The 19,076-nt window shown below is 40.0% G+C and overlaps 1 protein-coding gene across 2 annotated transcripts in view; it reads right to left on the bottom strand.

Annotated features, from left to right (window-relative positions):
- Positions 1–6,644: 6,644 nt before the first annotated feature.
- The window catches only part of cntn3b (contactin 3b), a 125,744-nt gene continuing 113,312 nt past the window's right edge, over positions 6,645–19,076 (bottom strand). For both annotated transcript variants that reach the window (XM_036571553.1, XM_036571555.1), the window contains exons 19-22: positions 12,345–12,531; positions 9,234–9,346; positions 7,437–7,602; positions 6,645–6,793 (exon numbers count right to left, since the gene is read on the bottom strand). In XM_036571553.1, the coding sequence (XP_036427446.1) occupies positions 6,699–6,793; positions 7,437–7,602; positions 9,234–9,346; positions 12,345–12,531 (561 nt within the window). In that variant the 3' untranslated portion in view covers positions 6,645–6,698. The remainder of the gene's footprint in view (positions 6,794–7,436; positions 7,603–9,233; positions 9,347–12,344; positions 12,532–19,076) is intronic.

A 19,076-nucleotide genomic window follows, 5' to 3' on the forward strand; every position in this document is an offset into this window, starting at 1 on the left:
CTCGAAAAGCAGCGACGTGGTGCGTGAGCTTTAGGAGAGCACTGCAAAAAATTAAAGAGAAAAGCCCTCTGCTGTGACGAGCTGTCTGATTTTAGCTGTCAAATCAGAGGCTATTCGCCTGCGGTCATTTGCAAGCTACGTGGAGCCCTGAAGAATTTCAACATTCTTGCTGTCTAATTAACATTTTTTCAGATTAACCAAAGCTAACTAGATGCCATAGCTAACATGCATACACATAATTAGGGTGTGTGGGGGTGAACCGGACCCTCGGCTATGGTGTTTACCAGAGCTTTAAAGTGGAATCAGTTTCCTTTTCTGCTTCAGTCTCTTAGATATTAGCAAAAATACTAAGTGTGCCTTGCTAATTAAATAAGCACACAGCTATTATCATGCTAATATCACTTCAGATAGGATGTATTAGAGTGTCTGAATGCTGCTGACATTCCTTTAGAAAAAAAAAAGAAATGATTATATCCCACCATAGCACTTTGTTCTACATGCGGCCGTGGCAAACCATAATCCTCTTAGATCTCGCGGTCTAAAAAGGCCTTGCATATCGTTCATGTGTGAATCCCTGGAGCTGGGCCTTCTAAAGTCTTATTGAACTTCACAAGCTCACATTAGATTACAGCTAAGGAACTGGCTTCGCCCCAATTAGCCACTTCAGCACCCTATCTCCGCTACTGATGCCCAGAACATGCTTCTGATTCTCTGAGGGTCAAAGGGTCAACTTGTGAGCTAAAACCAATTTCCACTGATGAATACAGATTCGTTGCGCCACAGAACTCGGCTTTCTCTTTTCATTTTTATGCCCAAACTCAATGAGCACAATGAGATGAGTCGGAAACATCAGCCTTTTAATATTTTTATTAAGTTACAAGTTTATAAAATTCAACACATATGCACCAAACAGTTTCTTCCACATGCACAGTTTAAGTATACAAGACAAAAACGGTTGCTTTTCAATATGAAAACATATAGGCAATGCTATAGGCAGGTCATCTCACAGAGATTATGCATCAATACATCAGTATTAAAACTCATGGCCAGATGCTGTAGAAAACATTAGTCGGTCTATCTATTCTGGCCAAATTTAAAAATATAGTCACTATTTACATCTGGAAATAAGAAGATTATCAACGAATACTCAGCTGTGTTTTGAGCACACTTGTTGTTAAAGGTTCAAACTTGAAACAGAACATCCAATTTTACCAAGAAACCCAGGGACATAAGATTATCATAGACCATTTACACGAAAAGTGTGTTTAGAATAGATTGCAGAGCTCTGAAAGAAATCTAGGAATAAAAAAAAAAAATCAAAACAGCGACAATTCTGAATTGATGTGTCCAGACGCAGATGCTGTATTAATAAGAGAAACAGAATTCGAGAACCGCAGAGGTAAATGGGCTCAGTAAAGAACAAAGACACGAGGGAGTTATTCATAAAATTACTGTGCTTACGGCTCAAGAAATCAACTGTAAAAAGATGCAAAATAAATAAATAAAAGAAAATAAATAGCAACAAAGGAAGTGTAATGATCAAGGCGACAGTTTTCTGATGGTTTCAGAAAAGCAAAATCGATAACTCTTTCCCGGGATTATAAATAACCTTCGGAAAAGAAAAAAGAAAGAAAAAGTTGCGCCTACTTCTATTACTACTTTTGAGGCATAAATCACATAATATTCATATACAAACTTCTCTGTCATACTCATAATGTGTCCAGACAGCCTTTTATACCACAAACGGGGGGCCGTCATTCACTTAAATGAACACATTAGCATCGAGGCCGGCGCAGCAGAGGAATAAACCATTCCTGCTCTTTTCTTTGAGAGCCTCCATGTTTTCCACCACCTGATATTACTCTGAATTGCTTAAAGACTAGCGAAGCACTTGGCGGGGCAGGATGGGTGCAAGGACATCTCGAACAGCCTTAGAGCTAGCACTGGGAAAAGATGGCAGCAGGAGAACTGGCATCAGTCAATCAGCAGTCTGCATTGTGACAGCCTCAATAATAGAGCACAAAAATCAATATCTCATTGACTGGGCCAGTGCAGCCTAATCAAGGAGCTCCAGACGTTCACGAAAGTGTGGGAGGGAACAGATAGGCTGGCCAGATTGGAGCTCTTTCTGTCAGGCCACCGCAGGCCGCTCCGCACCTGCTCTCGTTGAGTAAGCCGAGGTCCGTGTCACCTTGGTTCATTTCTTTGTGCTCGCTCGAGACTTTTAAAAAGAGCGTGCACGTCACAGAGTCAGCAGAGCAGATACCTGGCAAAGGCATGGTTCCTTACAGACTGACCAACACGCCCTTAACCCATACACAGGCATATGCAAAAGTTTGGTCAATTTACAAGTTTTGTTGTTTTTCTAAGTGAAAATAAGTGAACACGTCCTTTACGCAGCATTTTTGTGCACAATTTCTACTCATTTGCTGAATGAATTGAGAACATAACGTCACTGTCCCAAAAAAAAAATCTCCAAAATGGTCATTTTACTGGAGAAGCAAAAACATTCTCAACTTTTAATGTAAAATAATGTAAAGAGATTTTATTCCAAGTCGTTTTGGAGCATTTCTATTGGTCTATTCGTCATAAGACGTTTTACACAATGTAATGGGCAGCTCTAGTGTTCAAATGATATAGAAAACTAAAAATTGCAAAAAAATGGAGATATTTCTTTTGTTTTGGACAGATATTGGAAAAAAACACCTAAAATATAAAATGTGCCATAACCTTCTGCACACATTTAATATTTTTTCCCAATATATTAAATTCAGTAAATGAATAATAATCGTGTATTAAAATGTGCAGAAGTGTGTTCTCTGTAGCGGATGTGTTAATTCACTTAGAAAATAAACAGAAAATCATGTCACTGGACCAGGGGTGCCTAAACTTTTGCACACGATATGTAACAAAAAAAAAAAAACTTCTCTGAAGTGGTAACTTTGTATATAAAGAAAAGAACACTGATGTGTAATTACTGTTTAACAGTTTAAATAAATCAATACTTTTTTGTAATTACATAAATATAATGTACGTTAATGCACCACTAAAAAAACAATTGGATCATTTCTATTGGTCCTCATTATTAAATATTCACAAAATGTAAAAGGATGAAACATGCCTAGATTGTGGCTCATTTTCTCCAAGTGTTTGTAACTGTGTTGTTATTTTATTTAGGGCATGATATTTTTTCTTTCCAATGTTTTACATATCTTTATGTCATATGTAATATCCCATTATTATTATTATTATTCATTGTTTTCCAATTCAAATGGTACACGTGTGTGTAAAAATGATTTTTATGTAATATTTTTATATGTAAACACAAACTGGTGAACCCTTCCTATTAACACTCAATGTTACTTGGTGTCAGAACTGGAACAAAATTCTCAAACATGGTCACCTCTCTAACATCTGTCCAGTCCAGTATTTGGACCTGCAGGTCCAATTCAACAATTCTACAATTCTATGTTATGTTAACATCCTGAACCTTCGGAAATATGTTCACTCCCACCTTCTTTTTTAGAGCAAGCAGGTAAATGCAGAATAATGAAATAGGTGAACTTTTCCGTTTTGCCACCAAATTATCACCAAATAAAATCTGGCCCACATCATGGCTGATATCTGCTAATCTCCTCTCACAAACCGAATCCTCTTATAGCCCCGTGCACTTACACCACGTACGGAGCTGCAGTGATCTTTGAGGCCAGGCCTGTTCTCGCAACCTCAGGCAACCTCATAATGTGCAGCAAATCAAGGTGTAGGCTTTTCTCCCCATCTCTGCCTTTGTGAGGCTTTCAGCTTCCTGACGTCTGTCAAAAGTGCTATAAAATTTTTAACATGAAGCCAATTTGCACTGAAGTGCTCCACGTCTCACCACTTAGTCGGTACCAATCTTCGCAAGCGTATTTACCGGTTTACCAAATACAGAGCGAACAAAGAACCTGCTGATGCTTCTCCTTCTTGCAAGAATTTGGTACGTTGGTACTCAGCTCTCATCAAGGCACTAGTTTTATTCAAAGCTTTCATACGGAGTGGAATCTAACAGGTGAATGTTTGCCGACTTTATTAACCCACTTCTAGATTCTGGGGGCTGCTTGCAGAAGTGGAAACGTAGGGGGAAAAATTGCATGCCAAGCCTGCTCTGCCATTTAACAAGTATAGCACATATTCTATTGAAACGCCAGCCTTAATTGTGCAGAATGCCTAATGCACAAGCCATTCATTATTTAAGAGGTGCTAGGAAGGGAACAAAACGCTATATCCCATCAAAGGGACAGAGAAGTGGTTTCTCTTGCTCAGGAACTGACAGTTCTGTTAGAGGCCTAATAGCGATCCAGTCTGGAGTAATGGGAATGTGGGGGAAGTTAGATAAAAGTGATAGAGCGAAGGTAATAGGACTGGTTGCTGAGATACTGGTAGGAGCTGCCCACTTACCAGGATCTAGAACCATCTACTCAAGCCCTAACCTCAAAGAAAGAGAATGGAAAAGCGATCTAAGGGGAAAACTTCAATCACCACTGCTTCCGACAGGCTCCATTTGGGTGCGTGACTTCAATTCAACGGCGTGTCTTGGTTAAGATTGACTTGCAAGCTCAGGAGTAAAATAGGAACAAGACAGGAGTTACTTGGAGCTTCCGCACACAGATTGGTGTCACTTAAATATAGATTTGTGTTGTTTTTCTACTGGATTTCCATTGTCTTACAAAAAAAGCCCAATAAATGTCACATTTCTAGCGTTTTTGGAACAAAACCACCGACATAAATATCAGAACTGCATTCAAGCTTCACAATTTCAAAAGAAATTCCGCTGAGGAGAGCGATGGATCTGATTACTCACAGCAGAACCCATAACTGCAGGTGACCCCGAAGTCTGGAAACGAACTCTATTGAATTAGAGGCTGTTCTTATGCTTTTTCATCAATTATGCTGTCTGCTTTGGTATGTAAATGAATTTAAGGCATTGATTGTTTTGGAGAACCAGATGCAAAACATGAAAGAAGCCGACATGTGCACTCCAGACATGGAAGTGTACTTCAGAAGGAGCTAAATTTAAAAAAGGAGAGAAAAAAAGAGAGTTTCTTTGTGCAAGGTACTAAAACTCATTTCCTTGATGATCAAGCCCACTAATTCAGTAACCGTTCCAGCCGTGGTAATCGCTCTTCTGCATGTTTCCTTCATGAAGAGTTGTCTCGTGTGTCTGTTTGACATTCCAATATCCCCGAAAGTGACTGACACGGATGCGGGGGCAATCCCATCAAGCCAGACAGAGATGGGCAGCGATGGCCAGGGATGAGTTAAGAGCATGGTGTATGTCTGTACACTGCCTGTCAAGGTTTGGGGACAACCAGCTTTTGGTTTTAAACAAATGAGCATTTTTTATTTGTTAGTTTGCAAAAACATGTTAAAGACTACAGCGCAAAAAATGATATCTTGGCAAGTGAAATCATCTAAAATAGTGATGCACTGAAACTAAAGCCAAAATTTAGGACACACTGGAAATCAAAACCGATAACCGGAAAAGCTGGCAATAAATAAAGAGTTTACATAAAATCAAGTTATTATGAATATTAATATATAAATAAAATCAATATATGTTCTAATGTTCTAATTTCATAATTACACAAAATTCTTCTCTCTATTTATGTATATATATATATATATATATATATATATACATATATATATATAGCCTGTATTAGTGCAGTTCCATTGATTTTTGTGTAATACGAGAAAGTAGGTATCGGACTGTGCCTCGCATCTAATCTTCATTAATCATACATTGTTGAAAGAATATTATAAGATTATTCCAGATATTTTTAGTCATTTTATTTACTGAAATGGTCTTAATCTTATGCAGATTGGCAGCAATGGCAGCATAATTTCTTGAAACAAGCGTCTGACATTAAAATAAGACAATTTCACTACAAAAAATGATTTAAAACATGTAAAACATATAGAAATTGAATAATCCTTTACTTACAAGAGTCTCCAATTTGGAAATATTAGACATATCGACTAGATTTTGGGTTATTTCATTGTTTTTAGTTATATTTTGCCCCTTTGCACTGATTGAGAATTTTTTGTAGCCTGAGGCTACAGATGGTTTCGCCAAAACGATTTAAAACATGTAAAACATATATTGTGGCTGAATAACCGTATACCTATACAACAGTCTCAGATTGAGAAATATTAGACATACTGACTAGATTTTGGATTATTTTAACTGCCAAGATATCTTTTTTGCAGTGTAATCAGGAGAAAAACAATATCATATGTGGAAATGTTTGTGCCAACATTAGCGACAGTGCTACTTTGGGAATAAAGCCAAAGCCTATGCATTTGATCCCCTCCTTGTGATGTCAGCACTCATCAACACTCAAACCTTTCAGGTGTTTAAACCAGCTTTGGGCCAAAAGAGTTTCACTATGTGTTTTTAACAATAGTTCGGAAAAGAAAACCTGCCAAAGCTGCTCTTCATACCAAGGAAGACACTTTGATGAACGTGAAGCTGTGTCAAAGCTAAATATCTATAACTAAAAATGAAAAATTAATTGAAAAGTAATAACAGAAATCAAACAATAGTCTGAAAAGTTAAAAAGAAGGCAAGGTGTTCCCAATTTTCGCCAGGCAGTGTATGTATGTGTAAAAGAGAGAGAGGCCGAAGGTGTGGAGGCAGCGTTCACAGCAGAAAGCCCTCAGGAGGCATTGAGGGCCGCCAGTGCAGTAAAGAGGACAGGAGAGAGAGTGAGACAGCCTGGCCTAGCCACTCCAGAGCCTTGGGCGCCCATGCCTGAAAAAACAGACCAAAACAAACCTTTTAGAACCAAGACCTAAAAGCCTGGAGGAGAAAAAAAAACATGACAAATAAGGACCGTTTACACGCTCAGCTTTCTGACAACTCATTAAGAAAAACCCGCGCAAACATGGTCTCTAGATCTACATTATTAATAGCTTTCAACACGAAAGACCATTAGAAGAATCCAGCGGTGATAAGGCTGGGGGTGCGTCAGAAAGCCGATCGCTTTCAGAAGAGGAGGGGATGGAGAGGGAGAGAGAAAAAGGCGTGCTTCAATTTCTGTCTGCTTGAATGGGTTGGGGGGTGGTGGGGGGTTTAGCAGAGAGAGAGCCGGTTCCGCTGTTTTATATGCCGCTTCGCTCGGCAGTCAACAAGGAATAATAAGCGTCTGACAGAGATGGATAGCCGCGAAAACGTGAATTTCTAAAAAGGTCGGATGCTCCGGCGCGGCTCGAGAAAGAAAAAAAAAAGAAGTCTATTATACACGGATGGAGGGGAACGTGGCCAGGCCAAAATAAACGCGCTTGCCAGATGATTGAATCGCCATCAGAAGCCTATGAATGGTGGCAGAAGGGAGAAATAAAAAGGAGGGGATGTGTGGGGGTGGAGTGGGTGAGTTAGTAAGGAAGATGCTCACTGAGTTGGTGGATGTGGATGGGCTCGCTTCCTTCTCCCAGCCCCCCCTCGCTCAGGCTCTTGATCTGAATGACGTAGTTGTCGTTGGGGGAGAGGGTCAGCTCCACCGTGGTTTTGGTGGTGGTGATGGTGTACATGTCGTTGTTCCGGTGTCGCCTGTACAGCACCTGTAGTACGAAAATGTGCCATCTTTAATTAGATGGTCAACTGTTTAAATATTATTTCTTCACGTATTGATTCCTTTGTAAACATTTCAAATGTGGTGTGGAGACAAATGTGATTTAACACAGTTTATCAGGAAAGATGTTTCCAAATCTTTCCACAGGAAGCACAGTATTTACAGTTACCATCCAATACCTACTTTGTCTAATCAATCCGATCAGGTGCTGCTAATGGAATTGAACAAATCCTTGCGACGGCTGGAGTCAGGAACCAAACCTGTATTATTCTAACCAATATTTGAATACATATTAATTCATTTTTTGCACACTTTCTTGAGCTCTGTTACATAACATAGACACAAACCTGCCACAAACATGTTATAGCAGATGTCATGCTGTTATGAGATCACATATAACACTAGCCACGTTTACATGCAGCCTAATAATCCATTAATAATCCAACTAATAGCTTAATTGGAACAGAATACGTCCATGTAAACACCTCAACCGGAATAGTCTAGTCCGATTGAGGCCATTCAGAATACAATTTGTATCTGATTGAACGAGGTGGGTAATCCTCTAAATAATCCATTAAATAGAAGAATAATAACTGTGTAAACGCCTGTATCTGATTACATTCCCTATCTGAAAGTTTAAGTATGTTCTGCGCACGTTCAGACTGAGGTGTTTATTCTCACTCTACTCAACAATCTGATGGAAAATCTCCGTTTACATGCTCACTACATGTAATCCGATTCAAAATTACACATAGAGCACCACTTAGTGTAGATGTTACCATGAAAACAAGCATCACGTGAGTCCAGTCAGAGTGAGATGAGCAGCAGTGAGCAGCGCTTGTGTTTTTAATTGCTTTAAAATGATGTCAGACTCAGGAAAACGTCCTTCACATGTCCTTATTAAAGAAGGCCGAGAGGAAGACGTCGTGTTCTGAGACACATAAGCTGGACGTCCGTCCCACCGCCGTCTTTTAAAGATCAGAGCATAAACTTCGTCTCCTCTGCAGACCAGTTTCTGCTCCGCCACGCTGAACGGCATAATCTTTCACTGTGACGCGACGAACATGATTAGAACGGACTTAAACTTTCCGATAGGGAATGTAATCAGATACAGGTGTTTACACGGATATTATTCTTCTATTTAACGGATTATTTACAGGATTACCCACCTCGATCAATCAGATAGAAATTGTATTCTGAATGGCCTCAATCAGACTAGACTATTCTGATTGAGGAGTATACATGGACGTATTCTATTCCAATTGAGCCATTAGTCAGATTATTAACAGATTATCAGGCTGCGTGTAAAAGTGGCTAATGTTCTTGGCTGACTAAGATTTTTGCACAGTAATGCAGTTAACAAGTAATTGAAGCTTACACCCATCAATTATCACTGTGGAAACTGCATGCCTGACCTGCATCACTGATTTGCCACAAAATGGACAAAAGTATGTCATCTACACTGTCATCTAAGAAATCCTTTCGTTTGTCCTACTGTTTCTGAAACTGCATAAGAAATAAAGAGAGGACTGATTTAGATATACCCACCTATTAACTAATACCCACAATACAAAGTGCTCTACATAAGTGAAGCACAATATGAAGCATAATGCCACTTACTACATATCCAGTGACCTCAGACTCAGTATCCAGAGCTATGACTGGATCCCACTGCAGTGTGAGCTGGGAGCCAATCAGACTCCACTCCACATTCTGAGGAGGCTGCCCTGGAGCTGAAAGAAAGAACGAATGAATAAATGAATGAAAGGGAGAAAGACGGACAGAAACACATCAGCATTCTGATGAGTTTAGCTTTCTGTGCTGTATTTCCATATTATACTGTTAACCCCTTAAACCAGGGGTGCTCAAACGTTTGTGGTCAAAAAGGGCCAAAAAGACAACTGGGTTTTAATTTGAATTATGAGTGCATCATCATCATCATCATCGTCGTTAACCGCTTAGTCCAGCTAGGGTCGCGGTATGAGTGCATCATACTAATTCATTTTTTAATATGACAATTTAGTTTTATGTCATTTTTTTGGTACAGTAACAGTGTAGTCTGTGCAGTGATGATTGCCCGGTGTTCAATTTTTTAAGGTTTTTTTATTTTTTGTAACTTCAGGCTGTGAGTTTTATCATTAAAAGTATTTAAAATGTTAAAAGAAAATTATTTGTATAAAAATACATTTGTTCTCTCATTGGGTAGGTTTCTGGTGGGTCATGTCAAATGTCCTTGCAGGCCAACTTTAGCCCACAGGCCCCACTTTGGGAAGCCCTGCTTTAAAGCCTAAGGGAACCTAAATCCATGTTTTATTTCCAATCTGGGTAAACCTGCTCTTGAGGGCACAACATGCATGTATAAACGCCCCATGAATTTTAAAAGACCAACATTCTCCCTTTCCACTGTAAACTACACACTTAAAAAAGGTGGTTCTTTAAGGGTTCTTTAGTAAAGAAAAATTATTCTATATAGAATCATAAACTCTCAAAGAACCATTTGCATGCTTCAGGGGTTCTTTGCATCATGAAAACATTCTTTAGATTGATGGAGAATGTGCTGTCAATGGTTGACCTTGTAACAATAGAAGAACCCCCTGGGTGCTATATAGAACCCTTTTTCAAAAAGGTCAACATCAACAGCACATTACACTCTCAAAAAAGATGGTTCTTCAAGGGTTTTTTAGTAAAGAAATTGGTTCTATAGAACCATCAACTCTCAAGGAATGCTTTGTGTGATTAAAGGGTTCTTTGCATCATGAAAAAACTCTTCAGATTGATGGAGAATGTACTGCAGATGGTTCTATACAGAACCTTTTTGAAATGGGGTCCATACAGCACCCAAAAGGATTCTTCTATTGTTAAAAGCTTGACACTGTAACAATAGAAGAACCCCTTTGGTGCTATATACAGTGGTGTGAAAAAGTATTTGCCCCCTTCCTGATTTCTTATTCTTTTGCATGTTTGTCACACTTAAATGTTTCAGATCACCAAACAAATTTTAATATTAGACAAAGATAACACAAGTTAACACAAAATGCAGTTTATAAATGAAGATCTTTATTATTAAGGGAAAAAAGAAATCTAAACCTAAAGGGCCCTGTGTGAAAAAGTGATTGCCCCCCCATTAAAACATAAATTAACTGTGGTTTATCACATCTTTGGAAAGCTGAGTTCAATTTCCCTAGCCACACCCAGGCCTGATTACTGCCACACCTGTTCTCAATCAAGAAATCACTTAAATAGGACCTGCCTGACAAAGTGAAGTAGACCAAAAATCCTCAAAAGCTAGACGTCATGCTGCGATCCAAAGAAATTCAGGAACAAATGAGAAACAAAGTAATTGAGATCTATCAGTCTGGAAAAGGTTATAAAGCCATTTCTAAAGCTTTGGGACTCCAGCGAACCACAGTGAGAGCCATTATCCACAAATGGTGAAAACATGGAACAGTGGTGTTCCCTGGAGTGGCTGGCCGACCAAAATTCCACTCATCCAAGAGGTCACAAAAGAACCCACAACAACATCCAAAGAACTGCAGGCCTCACTTGCCTCAGTTAAGGTCAGTGTTCATGACTCCACCATAAGAAAGAGACTGGGCAAAAATGGCCTGCATGGCAGAGTTCCCAGACGAAAACCACTGCTGAGCCAAAAGAACATAAAGGCTCATCTCAGTTTTGCCAGAAAACATCTTGATCTTGAAGACTTTGTGAATACTCTGTGGACTGACGAGATAAAAGTTGAACTTTTTGGAAGGTGTATGTCCCATTACATCTTACCAACAGTAAAATATGGTGGTGGTAGTGTGATGGTCTGGGGCTGTTTTGCTGCTTCAGGACCTGGAAGACTTGCTGTGGTAAATGGAACCATAAATTCTGCTGTCTACCAAAAAATCCTGAAGGAGAATGTCCAGCCATCTGTTTGTGACCTCAAGCTGAAGCGCACTTGGGTTCTGCAGCAGGACAATGATCCAAAACACACCAGCAAGTCCACCTCTGAATGGCTTAAGAAAAACAAAATTAAGACTTTGGAGTGGCCTAGTCAAAGTCCTGACCTGAATCCGATTGAGATGCTGTGGCATGTCCTTAAAAAGGCGGCTCATGCTCAGAAACCCTCCAATGTGGCTGAATTACAACAATTCTGCAAAGATGAGTGGCCAAAATTCCTCCACAGCGCTGTAAAAGACTCATTGCCAGTTATCGCAAACGCTTGATTGCAGTTGTTGCTGCTAAGGGTGGCCCAACCTGTTATTAGGTTTAGGGGGCAATCACTTTTTCACACAGGGCCCTTGTAGGTTTGGATTTCTTTTTCATTAATAATAAAGATCTTCATTTATAAACTGCATTTTGTTATCTTTGTCTAATATTTAAATTTGTTTGGTGATCTGAAACATTTAAGTGTGACAAACATGCAAAAGAATAAGAAATCAGGAAGGGGGCAAACACTTTTTCACACCACTGTAGAACCCTTTTTTAAAAGGGTTCCTTGTGAATTTAAACTATAAGGGACCGTATGAACTTCCATTCCTCACTATCATAACTACATAACTTACACATTAGTTTAACAATAGCTATGGAATAATTCACAGCAGTTACTGAATACTAAGCTGGACGTTCGAGAGGTTCAGTGTTACACTGTTAACTCTCACCATTAAGACTCACAGGAACTCAAAACTGTTCTCAGAAACATCCAGAACTAACCCTAACCACCCCCCCCCCACTTTGCAGGATACTCACGTGGTTTCTTAGTGGTAGCATTAACGGGAACAGATTGAGGGCCAGTCCCAGCAGTGTTGAAGGCACACACAGCCAGAAAGTATAGAGTGTTTCCCTCTAGACCGCTAACGTTGGCGGCGGTGGAGTTCCCACTGATTCTCACTCTGCCTACAGTGTCCGGCTTGGTGTCATCTTCCCAATACACCACCTGGACACAACAGGGATGCACAACAGGGAAACACACATCTGTAATTGACCACAGCTCAGAGACAAGTGGTTCTCTGTCAATACAAACCATGTTAAACACAAAAACACACCACTTTACACTAGGGGGACCTTTTAATGGCCTTAAGGCTTCAGCTTTAACAAGCCAATAGGTAGTTATTAAAAATGCTGCTTATTACTGCTTAATTACGCAACACCTTGGGTGATCTAAGCATTTTCCAGAACAGGTTTATTTATGTATTATATAATGTTTTATTTCTCGAGACTCAACAGCACCAATAAATGGTCTCTGTCTTATCTCGGTCTCTGGATGAAGAGGACCTGTATCTTTTTCTCGAGACCAGCTTTAGAGTCCCATTAGAACACAGCTATGTAACCTGAAGTACATTTTAAAACAACAACTTATAAGCCGTGTCCCAATTCAGGGGCTGCATCCTTCGGAGGCTGCATTTGAAGGCCGACTGCGTCACAGCGGCACGACTAGGCTATCCTATTTTGAAGTCTCCTTCATATGCAGCCAAGAAATGTTTCCTTCTTTTGCGTGGCAACGATGAACCTGACGAGTGGACCCAGATATATCCCGAGGTTCACTGTGTGCCGGCGAGGATTCGAGAACACGGCGGCGTCAGGAGAGGAGCGAACGGCGGCTGAGGAGACACTTATAAATGTAAGCATTGGGTTAAAACTGAGTGAAATAGCTAATGATACCAATATTAAATAAAGCCAATGTGGTCTGAAGCAAAACTTACACTAACATTTAATTTTGTTTTAGGGAGCAAAGAGCAATAAATGAAAAAATAAAAAATTGAAATCAAAGTTTTTGGCTCCGTCTTTAAAGAACTTTAAAAGAACTTGACAGGAGCGGCGTTTCGTGATGCAGCAGTAAGGGTGGGAACGGTGGTGCTACGATACACACAGGAAATCCACCGTAAAGCAGACCGTCTTATTATTTCAGTTCAGCCTTCAGCGGGTCTACGCAGCCTTCGAAGGACATGCCTTCATAGACAGTGTCCTTCAAAGGATGCAGCCCCTGAATTGGGACACACCCATCCACAAAGTAAACACAAATAAACACAAATAAAAATGACTGGAGAAGTGCTTAATTCACCATAGTTACTGCTTAATAACGTAGTAATAAGCAGCCGATTAATCACTAGTTACCAGGCTTAATACGTATAGGTTTAATAAGGGCACAATAAAGGACACCTAAAAGGTGAAAAAGTTTATGTATAAAACACAAGTAGAACAGCTTATTTATTGTTTAATAAAGCAGTAATGAGCAGCCAGTTACTGATCAACTACTGGCTTGTTAAAGAATTACACTGACTTTTCAAAGTTTCTGTACACTTCAGTGCTTGAGATGTAAATTCAGAGTGGTGTGTGATGGAAAAGTTCATTGTAGACTCTTGGTTTCTTTACAGTGGTGGTGATAGGAACCAGGGGTCACAATGACAAATGTAGCCATTTTATTTACTATTCAAAACCACCAGAGTTTTAAACGGAACGTATATAATGGTGAAATAGTGGCAAATATAAAAAAAATACATATAAATGAAGGGCTATTTTGTCTTACAGCGCCCTGAATGTACCCGTCCACCCGTTTTTTAGACCAAAAACTATCATAAAACATTGTCTCAGACATCAGGCAGTGTATTCACAACAATTTCATGTAGTGACTTTCTGTGAGGGAGCTTTTAGAGGTGGACGTCTGGTTCCTATCACCACCACTGTGAACAGTTCTGCCTCTGCAAGTTTCTCTAGAATTGCAAAAGAACAATCCACAAATAAAACTTTCTAATTAATACAGTGCCAAAGACAGCATTGATGTAGGACTTCCTTCTGTCTCATTGTAAGCCATTCTGTTAAGATCTGCCATTGGTTTCTGTCACTAATGGATGTTAAAGGATCTCTGCTTATTGTATCTCACTGAAGCGAATCAATAGCAGATTGCTCAGTTCACATGGCACCATTCTAATTACATTAAATCACCTCAACACTATCGATAATCAATTGAATTATCATTGACATCATCTCCTACAGCGTGCAGACGGGCGAACGCATTACAGTATATCAATAGCTGCAGGGGATGTGGTTTCCTGCTGAAATGTGGTCTAATTGATTTTTTTTTGAGGATATAAAATTTCGCTTAACACTTAGCTGTGCTCGGGTGAGAAATCATTTTTAAGAGGAAATGAAATAATCAATTATTAACCTCTAGGTCATACATAATACCAGTGTTTGGATATTAAGTGTCACAAGAGTTAAGTCAATGAATAATTAGACAATAACAATATTTGCCCAGAGGACTTTACTCCCAGCTTCTTTACTCACTGAGCATTTTTGGAATGGTTTTGTATTTTGTGTTTAATCTTGAGCTGATGGTTTTTCTTCTTGCTTCCTTTAGCGGCTACGATCAACACGTCTAAGCGTTCCTTAACGGTACATTAGGTGTTCGCTGCAGTAAGAAAACAAGAAGAATGGCAGAAAACTGAGAGACAGAGTCATCACTCAAAAGAAGGAGGCTGGAAGAAATCCTGATATCACATCCTCAGACAGCTGCAGTATCTGACCAAAATCTGCTAATAGTGGAACGTTCAAGTGCAGCTGTCCAGACTGCCACATATTCCGCATGACTGGAGCTCTAGACTATCTCATTTAAACTATTTCAAGGTTTAAAATAAACAAGATGTTTAGTTGAAGGAAAACAGAGCTGCTCTGTTCTCTATTCCCAGCTCAAAAACACGACTGCAGCACTTTTTATCACCACCAAAAGAAGAAACAGACATAAGGCCCGGCTGCATGAAACACCTTGTGCTTTTCCCCTAAGTATGAACCTTAAGGGAGGCTTTTCCTCTATCCAAGGGGATTCGGTAAGCATAAAATCCCTCACACGTTTCTCTTAGCTAAGGCAAAATGCTGAGGGGTTTACGACAGTGACCGGGATTCATCCATCCATCCATCCATCATCTAAACCGCTTATCCTTCTGGGTCGCGGTGGGGTGCTGGAGCCTATCCCAGCTGTCATTGGGCGGAAGGCAGGACACACCCTGGACAGGTCGCCAGTCCATCGCAGGGTGACCGGGATTCAGTTGTAGTAAAATGTCATCGTGAACGAATTGTGCTAGATTTGGCTTGGAGGTGACCACTGGATTAAGACAGAACAAGTCAGTAAGTTGCAAGTAACAAGTAAGTCTCAAGTCTTCACACTCAAGTCCCGAGTCAAGTCCCAAGTCAAGACAGTTGAGTCCAGAGTCAGTGAAGGCGAGTCTCAAGTCGAGTCCCAAGTAATAGTCCTAATCTTTGAGTCCTAAACAAGTCAGTCTGCATTCTTCAGCTAATTTAAGGTCATAAACATTGCACTTTGAGTCTCGAGGCATGATGCTCAAGTCCGAGTCAGAGTCCGAGTCTGTGGTGTTGAAGTCAAAGTCGAGTCACAAGTTTTTCTCGATTTTCTCAAGTTGAATCTAAAGTCATCAAATTTGTGACTCCAAGTCATATGACTTGAGTCCACACCTCTGAGGTTTAGCTGATCAATCTCACGCCCACTTTATCTCAGAGTAGTAAGCGAGTCCCAAGTCGATGGTCCTAATCTTTGAGTCCTAAACAAGTCAGTCTGCATTCTTCAGCTAATTTAAGGCCACTGAATAATGGTAACTGTAATACAGCCTTTCGATGACAGCACGTTAGTAGTGTACGGCTATATTTAAATTTTTTATTATTATTATTTTTATACCATTCCAACTAAAATACAAAATCCATGGTACAGACAGCCTCGACAGGCGTGCTGTTTACACAAAGAGCAGTGTAACTACACATGAAAAGAATTTTAAAAGTACTTAATTAAAGAAAAAAAAAACTTTATATCTGAAGATAATTTCTATTTCTCTATATTTTTGGGATGATTGGGTGCACAGGATTAAAATAAAAACTAGCTCAGCCAAATAAAATAACCACTAGTTTGAATTGAATTTAGACGACTAAGCTGAACAAAGTTTACAGAAAGGCAACAAAACAGTGGTGAAGTTGACAGACAAGCTGTAGTTGACTTTTTTCCGGCAGATTCTAATTTAAATTTTACCGTTCCACCTTAAATGGTACAGCAGTTACATTCCGGCGCCTCACTGCTGCATTATTTAAGGTGGAACGTCAAATTTGAATATGAAGCTGGCGAATAAAAAGTCAACTTCAGCCTTGTGGTGAATGCTGCGCTGGCTTTACCTGCAGAAGCAGTTCAAATCATTTAAACAGGGAGAGCTGTGTGTCTTTAGTTTTGCTACCATGAGGAAAACGGGCAGTTCGCCTGGTGAGTTTCTCTAGTAAGGCAGGAGTTTGAGTGCTGAGCGAAGGGCGAATTGATGCTGTTGATGCTTTGCTTGTTTCCAGCTTTTGCAGGCGAACTTGAGCTCTAATGCTTCACTTGTCTTCTGAGATTAAATAAGCCAAGTATTAACACAGTAACAGGCATTTGATGACGTTGCTGTTTATTCAATTTACAGCAGGAAACAAATTCATTCACATGAACAATAACTGACTGTGTAGAGTCCCCCTAGAGTCCACTTTGAGTCTCGAGTCATGACGCTCAAGTCATGTCCCAAGTCTTTCTTGATTTTCTTGAGTCAAGTCTAAGAGTCTAAAGTCATCAAATTCGTGACTCCAAGTCATATGACTTGAGTCCACAGCTCTGAGTTTTAGCTCATCAGCGATGTATTTTCCAATCCGGTGCCCTCTTTATCTCAGAGCAGCATGTGCAAGAACTTCAGGAAGATTTTCTACAACAAAGCTGTGCAAACTCACAGGTTTCCTTTCGTCCTGTATAATCTGGAGACCATGTCCTGCTTGTACTCATGTTTGCTCTTTTCGCCCAAATTAATCTATTTCTTACTGAATTCTCAGTGTTGAAATATTCACCTACGTCAGTATTTCCGCAGCGTTTTTGGCTGCGCTGGATTGTGCATCTGTACTGAAAAGTTGCAGCGTAGGAGAAATGCAGTGCAAACACAGAACTTTCGCTTCAGACAGCAAGCTGCTGCCTTCGACGCAGGTAGAGACGTCTTTTATGTCACGCAGCACTTTGGTCTTTACAAGTCCAAAGTGCTATGTGATATAAGCAAACTTCTTAAGGCTCAAAAGGAACAGTTTTAGCCTGACTTGGTTCTTCACTCTCTTGAACAGACTCACCTAAAAAAGAGACTCTTTTTTTTTTCTTCCCACAACCGCTAAGCTTTGTTTCCAGACAGCTCTATCCTGGGCTACAAAGTTTGGAAATGTCTGGTACATTTTCTTCCGTACAAGGCTTAAAGCAGTGTGACAAATCACGATGGACTGAACTGAGCACGCAGAATCCCAACACGTTCACTAGATGGGTTTGGTGTCTGTATTTTTTCTCCACACAGTGGGCCGAGATATTGCAGTGGCAATGCTTATTAACTACATACTGTCAATCACTATACTATTTGAGCTATACCATATAACACTTTTACATAGCTACATAATTCATTACATATTTAGTTACATAGTAACAATTACATTTGCTTTGCATTTTTGTTAATAACTTTTTTATTCATTTTTCATAGTTAGCATACAATCATTAGTGTCTGTACACCAACAACACAAAAGAAAAGGATGTGGCACGGGGGTGGGGTTTAGAAAAAAGAAACAGACAATATACACCAATCAGGCATAACATTATGAGCACCTCCTTGTTTCTATGCTCATTGTCCATTTTATCAGCTCCACTTACTATATAGGTGCACTTTGTAGTTCTACAGTTACAGACTGTAGTCCATCTGTTTCTCTGATACTTTGTTAGCCCCCTTTTACCCTGTTCTTCAGTGGTCAGGACCCCCATGGACCCTCACAGAGCAGGTGCTATTTGGGTGGTGGATCATTCTCAGCGCTGCAGTAACACTGATGTGGTGGTGGTGTGTTAGTGTGTGTAGTGCTGGTACGAGTGGATCAGACACAGCAGTGCTGCTGGAGTTTTTAAACACCTCAGTGTCACTGCTGGACTGAGAATCGTCCACCAACCAAAAATATCCAGCCAACAGCGTCCTGTGGGCAGCATCCTGTGACCACGGATGAAGGGCTAGAGGATGACCAACACAAACTGTGCGGCAGCAGATGAGCTATCGTCTCTGACTTTACATCTACAAGGTGGACTGACAAGGTAGGAGTGTCTAATAGAGTGGACAGTGAGTGGACACAGTGTTTACAAACTCCAGCAGCACTGCTGTGTCTGATCCACTCGTACCAGCACAACACACACTAACACACCACCACCACGTGCCATGCAGCCACCATGTAGCCTCTGTCACTCTCACTGGACATCAGTAATAAAAACTGGAAAAACTCTCACTCTATGGAAAGTGTGATTTTCTTATTCTGGTACTGTATTCAGATCAAATAATGTTACTGAAATATTGAAAGTACTACATACATTTGAATAAAGCTTATTCAGTCCACTCATATTGCTACATTGAAATGCACTGCTTTCTAAATGTAATAAAGCTTTGTTTAGGACAAATGCAA

Source organism: Colossoma macropomum, unplaced genomic scaffold (genome assembly GCF_904425465.1).
Source record: "Colossoma macropomum unplaced genomic scaffold, Colossoma_macropomum, whole genome shotgun sequence".
NCBI lineage: Eukaryota > Metazoa > Chordata > Actinopteri > Characiformes > Serrasalmidae > Colossoma > Colossoma macropomum.